Source organism: Neophocaena asiaeorientalis, unplaced genomic scaffold (assembly GCF_003031525.2).
Source record: "Neophocaena asiaeorientalis asiaeorientalis breed wild unplaced genomic scaffold, Neophocaena_asiaeorientalis_V1.1 scaffold82, whole genome shotgun sequence".
NCBI lineage: Eukaryota > Metazoa > Chordata > Mammalia > Artiodactyla > Phocoenidae > Neophocaena > Neophocaena asiaeorientalis.
In genome coordinates this window covers 2,920,485-2,928,919 of record NW_020173068.1, presented here as the reverse complement: position 1 = coordinate 2,928,919, position 8,435 = coordinate 2,920,485, and the positions used below count along the sequence as shown (strand labels likewise).

At 47.9% G+C, this 8,435-nt stretch overlaps 1 protein-coding gene across 1 annotated transcript in view; it reads left to right on the top strand.

Moving 5' to 3' along the window:
- The window catches only part of CUNH20orf202 (chromosome unknown C20orf202 homolog), a 16,823-nt gene extending 13,402 nt beyond the window's left edge, over positions 1–3,421 (top strand). The window contains exons 3-4 of the mRNA XM_024743047.1: positions 58–267; positions 2,177–3,421. Of these exons, the coding sequence (XP_024598815.1) occupies positions 58–267; positions 2,177–2,410 (444 nt within the window). The 3' untranslated portion in view covers positions 2,411–3,421. The remainder of the gene's footprint in view (positions 1–57; positions 268–2,176) is intronic.
- The last annotated feature ends 5,014 nt before the right edge of the window (positions 3,422–8,435 follow it).

Here is an 8,435-nt window from a genome sequence, read left to right as displayed (position 1 = left end):
TTTCAGAGTACTGAAGCCCTTTAAAAAAAAAACACACACTACATTTTCCAATGTCAGCTACTTCCTGCTCTCATTAACTCCATCCTCAGTGACTTAGCCAGACTCTGCTCCTGGCCTGAAGCAGAGAGCAGACTGTCCAAATCAAAGGTCCCTCAGGCCCGTCACCAGGTCAGCATCAAGGTCTCTCCCAAGGACGCTGAGATGAAAACAGCAGAAGAGCCAACCTCAAGTCTTGGGCAGACCCTGGAGTGGCTGAGAAAGGAGCTGGTAAGTCTTTACATTTCTTTTTACCTGGTGCTTTCACACCATATATTCCAAGGCTCCCTGGTTCCCCACTCCCAGGTGCCCCCTAGGCTGGGGCAGAGCTTCAGGCTGGGGTACAGGCCCTGCAGGCACCCCTCTGGGACCAGCCACACAGCGCACAATCACCACCTCAGGTGCTGGGATAAGTAGGTCATGGCCTACATAGGAGGCTCTGGGTGCGGTACTTGCCTGACTGGTTTTAGAATTACACTGAGTCCTGGTATGTGCCCAGCTCTGCAGCTGTGTGACCTCTAGCAAGTGGCTTTACCTCTTTGAACTTCAGTCTCCTTATTGTAAAATGGGGATAACAATAGTACCAGCACCACAAGGGTTATCGTAAGAATTTGGTGAGGAGATGGTGTAATTCACTTAGTGCCTGCGTGGCACATCTATGTTAGCTGTTACAATCCTGACCCAGCTGGATATGGAGTACATCAGCTGTCTTAGCCTGGGTCTTCTAGAAAGCAGTGACTTGCAAGGATTGGGGTATTAACCGTTTATTTGGAGGTACAAGCCCAGAGTGGTGAGAGTGAGGGAAATAGGGAGTGGAGGCAAAGGCCAATGCTATTTGAGGAGATGCCTTGCGTTACCAAGCTGGTTGCCACTTAGAAAGGAGCCCTAAGGAGGCCCAGAGGCCCTCGCAGCAGCCGGTTTACCTGGCTGCGGGATTCTCTGCAGGGGTTGAAGGAGGATCTGCACCCTGGGGGAGAGAAGAAGAAGAAGTTTATCTGCCCAGCTCACTCCTGTCTCCCATTTCCTGTCTGTAAGGCTCCACCCCATGGGGCACTAACTCACCTGAACTTATGAGCTGTGTCACTTGGCCCCTCCGTGGCTGCTCAGGAAGCCAGGCCTTATGTGTCTCCTTGTGACGTTTTCTCCAAGTCCAAAAACAGAAGGGAGCCCCAAAGTATGTGGGGACACCAGCCCAGAGAGAGAAGGAGGTGGTTTGGGGAACAACAGAAGGCACCCAAAGTTTGTATTCCAATACGCCAGCTTCTTCTTCTGGGGAGGGACAGAAAGGATTGTCCAAAAATGACCTGTCTGGGTTGCCAGGCAACAGACTAGCTGGGAACCAACCCTGTCCTCACCTCGGTGGGAGGGGCTGACCCAGTAGGGCTTCTCATGGGCCCAGGGGACTCCAGCAGCAGGAACTGCAGCCACTTACGGTCCTCAGGGATCTAGAGGCTGGGTGGCAGTCCCACCCCGTGCTCCCCCTAAACACTAGGCACTCCGCTGAGCCTGCTAAGTACCTGAACCCAAAGTGCCAGTTTCCACTTGATAAAGTACCTCTCTTCTCTCCTACCCATGCGGAGGGAGAACAGGTAGGGGTGGGGGGAAGCCTACCCAGGGCACAGCCTCCCGGGGCCAAATGTCCTCTGCCTCCACATATGACAAGAGATGAGCCTTGAGTCTCCACTTGCTGGTCCCTGACTTGCAAATTTCTCAGTCAAGTGTGTTTTTAACCTCCATCACAGGGAATTTACATGACGTCACAAGGGCTCCCCTCCGGAGCCCAGCCAAGAAGCCCCGCTTGGCCGTCAGCGAAGTATGTCAGTCACTTTACACAGCAGAAGCAACACGTCAGTAACACGAGCAACTACCACTGATGAGCACTGATGAAAGTCTGGTGCTCTCCCTCCTTTCCTGGGATCATATAAGCCCCCAAAGTCCTGGTGGAATCTAAAACAGGGAGAGAGCCTTGAAAGGCAAGTAATTTGCTTTCTAGTTTGCAAATGAAGAAACTGAGGCTTCGGTGGACATGGCTTCTATGAGGCTGTGGGCTTGTCTCCAATGAGACAATGATAGGAGAAGGCTTTCTGGGGGAACATCCAGCACTCTGGCCGCCCCCTCACAGACTCCTTCTTTCTCCTAGGCTGAGATGCAGGTCCAAGACCAGAGACTTCTGCTCACGCTGAAGCATCTTCACAGTGTCCTGCAGGAGCTGCGTGCGGAGAGTGCCCACTGGGAGGATGCCAGATCCAGTGGCGGGGCCTCCCCCATCAGACCTCGAGCAGGCTCTGAAGGCAGGGGCCACCAGCCCTTTTCCTCCAGGGGCCTGGCCCAGCTCCTCCAAGGGGCAGACAGCAGACGAAGCTCCCTCCCTTAACAGGCCAGAGATGACCCTGACTTTAACCCTCCCCCCACTAGTCTAAACTTTGATTGTGATGAGAGAGAGCATTGGAATGGGAGTCAGGAAGGCCGGTCTCTGGGTTCACCCCTGCCCTCATTCACTGTGTGTCCCTGGACCTGTCACTCAGCTTCTCTGTGTCACTCTTTCCTCTCCTGTCACTTCTCAGGGTTTTTGCACAAATAAAGTATCAGATGTGAACACGTTTGGAAAACGCAAACGTGTTACATGGCTTCTGGCAAGCACCACGGTGGTAATCCTATTCTTAGGAATTTCCCACAAGGTGATTGTTAAAACAAAGAAAGAGCCCAATGTGCCCGGATGTTTATCTAGTGTTGCCATGGCAAAAATACAGAACCCCGTGCAGTGACTTGATGGTTGTTTTCTGTCTTCCCGGCAGGCCTTCTTATTCCCCTTTATCTGAAAGAAACAGGCCCTACAACCAGCCTGGCCATAGGGATGGGCATGTAACCAGGCCTGGCCAATTACAATTCATGGTCATCCTAACAACGTGATTGGCCCAATGGGTGGGCATGTGGCTCAACAGAGCCAATCACAGCCCTTCTCTGGGATTGCCCTCTTGATCCTTGTTCTACTGCCGTCGCAAACCTGGGGCTGCCAGTGGCCATGATTCCTGTCAGGTGAGGGAGACCTGCTGGCAGTAGGAAAGAAAGAGGCTAATCTTCAAAGAGAAGCAGAGAGAGGACCACACAAGAGATGGGCAGAGAGAAAGGGTGCTGACTCTTTTTAGTCCCTGGTTTCAGACCCTAATTCTGTGAGTTACTCCTGCCGTTTTTCCAGAGCAGAAACCAGTAGATTCTACCACCACCACCCACAAAGACACACACCAGTTTGTTTTTGCTTAAGCTGATTTGAATAAGGTTTCCCTTATTTGCAACCAAAATAATCCGGATGGTCAAAGAAGCAAAGAAGAGAAATCATGAAAAAAAAAGGCACTTCTGACAACCGAGTTTGGCAGGCAGGCAACAAGGTGTATGTTGTGGCAGAACCCTCAATTCTTTGGGGTGCAGGAGTCATATATAAGAAAGATATAAATGGAACAGGTGAAAATAAAGTCCTGGTGTTAACATGGTCCGATTATCGTCAGGCCTTTTTATTTTTGAAAATCTTCTTGCATGTTGCTAGGATATTGCTTTTAATGGCCTTGAAAAAGTAAATCCATTGCATACAGAGGCAAAGGGTGGGAGGGTTGCATTATATGTACTATGGTTATGGTCAGACTAATCTGGGGTTTCTATATAATATTTGATCATACAAAAAAATAGTTCTCCATCAATGGCTGAATGGATAAACAAAATGTGATATATACATGAAATGGAATATCATTCAGCCTTGAAAAGGAAGTTAATCCTGGCACATGCCACAAGATGGATGGACTTTGAAGACATTGTGCTAAGTGGAGTAAGCCAGTCACAGAAGCACAAATATGATTCCACTCATACGAGATACTTAGAGGAGTCAAATTCATGGAGACAGAAAGTAGTTCTGGTTGTCAGGAGTTTGGGGGCAGGGAGTAGGGGGTTGGGGGGGTCATTTGAGGGGTGCAGAGTTTCAGTGTTGCAAGATGGCAAAAGTTCTGTGGATGGATGGTGGTGATGGTAGTATAACAACGTGAATGTACTTGATGCATTATACACTTTAAAATGGTTAAAATGGTAATATTTATCATATGTTATATTTTACCACAATTAAAAATAAATACTTTAAAATTTTAAATTACCTGCTCTGTGATGCTGGGGCTGGAGCCCCACAAACCCTATTTCTGCATTACTAGCTGCTCCAGGTTGGACTTTGCCAATAAGCAGGGTGGGGCTAGAGGGACACCACAGGGCTGGAGGAGAGAGAAAAGACTTGCTTCTTCATCTTTGTTCTTTGTAGCTTCCTGTGGCCTTCCTACTCTCATGAACATCACCCAGCAATGCTCCTTCACCTCAAAGCAGCAATTCCTCCCTGTGACACCAGCCAGAACCCCCTTTTCAAGGCTGTAGGTGCCAGCCCTGGGGGACCCTTCCCCCAACCTCAGAGACACCAGCTCCAGATGGCTAGCATCCCCTCCCCCGAAGTCTCAGTTCCTGTCCTCCCTGGCTCCTCTCTGCTCTCTGAGACCTGAGCCCAGCTGAGCAGAGCTCCCTTCTCAGATACCTGAAGTGGAGCTCTGCAAGGCTGAAAGCTTTAATAATTTCAGTCTCCTCTCTTTGCTCCCTCAGCCCTGGGAGTGGTAGATGCTTCCTGCAAGTGCTACCTTCGTTCTAAGAGTTCTTTTTATAACCTTTCGGTCATCCAGTTAACAACTTTACACCTAGTTAGCAATTCTTTATATTAAATTCTCTCTGTTAAAATAATTCAGTTTTTGGCTATAATTACCAATGCTGCTGTGATCACTTTTGTTCATGTGCCCCGGTGCACAAGCCCAGTGCCCCTAGGATATACAGGTTTTCTCCCACTAACTGAAAGTAGATCATTCCTATGGAACCTTTCACAAGCCAAAATTTTGTATAGTGAAGAAGCAATTACCTTAGGACACATCTTGCTAAAAGAGGCCCAAAATAAGTTGAGATAAAGCACAGATGCTCATAGACACAGGTCAAAGCCAGGTCAAAGCTATGGTGGCTTGGTGCAGAAATGCTGAGTGCCGTTCCTGGGGAAGTAGCTTAGTGGTGCCACTCCCCCTCAGGGTGCTTGCTGCCTCTGTAATGGCTCACCCCAGATCAAACACTGAACACCATTTTCACTTTTCACCTGTTTTTGTAAAAGTGAAAATCATCTTTGGCTTTCTTTCAGTTCATGAAAACAGGTACTAATATAGCTCTTTCATGAAAGCGAAGTGGCATAAAGTGAGCTTTCGAAAAACAACGGATACCTGTAGAGCAAAGAGTTGAACTGGAAGTATGTGTGTGAATACTCAAGTTTACAAGAAGCGTGTTTTCCAAAGTGGGGTATTCACTTAAACTCCCACAAGCCGTGTCCAAGAGTTCCTGTTGCTCAACATTCTCGCCAACACTTGGTATTATCAGTCTTCTTAATTTTTGCCAATATAATGAGTGCAAAATGGTATTATACTGTGATCTTAACTTGCATATTCCTACAAATGTGGTGGTTAACCTGAGTTTTAATTCCACTCCCACCATTTACTTACTTTTTGATCTTAGATGAACTACTCAACCTCTCTGAGCCTCATCTGTAAAAGAAGGGATAATAATATCTACCTCATAGGATTATTATTTATATTGTATAGGAGAATGCATATAACTCACTTTACCATGCTCACTGAGCATTGTAAAGGCTAATGAATGACAGCTTGTTATTATTGCTGTGTAATCACAAATATGATGATTTCTGAAACTATGACTATTACAAGTAGACAAGCTTGCTAGCAACCATCATTAGGAGGGATATCTGCCTGGCCATGTAAAGTAACAATGACATTGGTTTTCCATGCCCAATGCCAACAACCAGCACCCTCTGCCTCGCCCAGCTTCCCACAGCTGGGCCCCCAGACCAAAAACATCTGCCAATCCGCAAAGATAAACCTGACCCTCTGCTCGGGTATGTGTTGTTCTCCAGATCCCACCTCTGGAACAAACGTTCAGTTCCTGATCCCAGGTCAGAACAAGCTCAGACTGAGCCCAGATTCTGGGGGACAAGGGGGTTGGAGTGGCAATGACATCTTCAGTGTGGGTTCCTAGAGGGCTGGGTTATAGATCATGTTCATCCACGAGAGCAAGTGAGCACTAGAGGGAGCCTGTGGATCATGGTCACAAAGGAAAATCTGGGGTTTTCTCTGCTGAGGCAGCAAAAGCAGTACTGTACACCCAAGGGTGAGGAGAGAAGGGGACACAGGTGGGGAAAGGACTGATGGGGGTCAGAAGCTAAAAAATTAGGAGCAGAAGAAGAACAGTTCAAGATGGGATACCTGTTGTCAGGGCCGGCAGTTCAGGACTCACCCTGTGACTAACCAGAAAGGATCAGAGGCTCACTTTGACCTGGGGCCAGCGTCCAGCCCTGGGCCAGGCTTGATGTCTTACAGTGCCCAAGTGTTCTGGCTGGTGTGTAACAAAATGCTCCCAAACTTAAAACAAAAACAGTCACTTTATTATTGCAACAACCATTCATCATTGCAGTAAAATCACACTTCCCACAGTTCTGGGGATTGGCTGGGTTCAGCTGGGTGGTTCTTGCTTTTGGTCTCTCAAGTGGCTGCAGTCAGATGGTGTCCAGCTTGATTCATCTCAAAGGCTTATTCACATGTCTGGCAGTGGACGCTGGCTCTTACCTGGGACCTTAGCTGATGCTGTCACCTGAAACACCTACCCATGACTCCTCCCTGTGGCCTGGGCTACCTCATAGCATAGTGGCTGGTGCCAAGAACAAGCATCTGAAGAGAGCCAAGAGGAAGCTGTATAGCCTTTATGACTCAGTCTTGGAGGTCACACAGTGTCACATCCGTTGCATCTTATGCAGCAGAAGCCAGGCACCAAGGCCAGCTCACATTCAAGGGGAAGAGAATTAGACCACCTCTTGATGGGAGGAGCATCAAAGAACTTGCAGACATGTTTTAAAGCCACCACACCATGTAAGACTGGATGGGTTTCCAGTGTGGCACATCAGCTGCAAGGAATAGGCATCTAACCTCAGGCAGAGTGATAAGACAGAATCTCATCAAAATCCACGAGCAGGAACTCCAGGAGGGGAAGGGTAGGTCTGGATCTACAAGAGTTCATTCCATCACTCCAGCATTACTGTGTTTCAGTGTGCTACTGAGAGGTGGGCTCAGCTCTGCTGCTGTGACAAACGAACTCAAGGCCTCAACACAACCAAGGTCCATTCCTGGCTCACACTACATGTCCTATGGCTCTATTATGGGGGGGGGGGGGCTCCTGCTCGGGGACCCAGCCACCATCTGTGCTGTCACCAGATGCTACAGTAGGGAAGATACATAAGGAGAGTCACACACTGTCTCTTCCACACTTTAGCCAGGCAGTGAAATGTGTCCCTTCTGCCCACAGCCCATTGGCTAGAGTTAGTCATGTGGTCTGTCCCAGCATGGGGGCTGGGAAATGTGAGGAGTGGATGGAGAGTCTGGTGAGCACCCCCATGTCAGACACATCCTCCATTCTCTCTCAACAGACCGGCTTCCTCAGCGTGTCAGAGTGGGTCCTCATCAGTCTCCACCACTGTGCGCACTAAGAGTGCAGACCCCCAGGGCCACCCAGGCCTGCTGAACCACAGCCTCTGAACTGGGGTCGGGGGATTGAGTTTCCACAGCCCCTACTCCCCCAAGGGAAGTCTGAGAACCGGGGCCGGGGGCTGTTCTGCCATCTGTCCTAGCTCCTAGCTTCAGTTTCCTTTAACTATGTCTGGGCTTTACTTTGTCTTCTTTCTGCATATTTTCATTGTCCACTCCCACTGCTAAAGATAGCACTCTCCTGCTATTTCTCTCTATCAAAGTCTAGAGAGAGGTCTAAAAACAACAAATGTTGGAGAGGGTGTGGAGGAAAGGGAACCCTCTTGCACTGTTGGTGGGAATGTAAATTGATACAGCCACTATGGAGAACAGTATGGAGGTTCCTTACAAAACGAAAAATAGAATTACCATATGATCCAGCAATCCCACTACTGGGCATATACCCAGAGAAAACCATAATTCAAAAAAACACATGAACCCCAAATTTCACTGCAGCACTATTTACAAGAGCCAGGTCATGGAAGCAACCTAAATGCCCATTGACAGATGAATGGATAAGGAAGATGTGGTACGTAAATACAATGGAATGTTACTCAGCCATAAAAAGGAATGAAAATGGGTCATTTGTAGAGATGTGGATGAATCTATAGACTCATACAGAGTGAAGTAAGTTAGAAAGAGAAAAACAAATATCATATATATGTGAAACCTAGATATATGTTCCATATATATATATATATATATATATATATACACCACATATATGTGGAACCTAGAAAAAAAATACAGATAAACTGG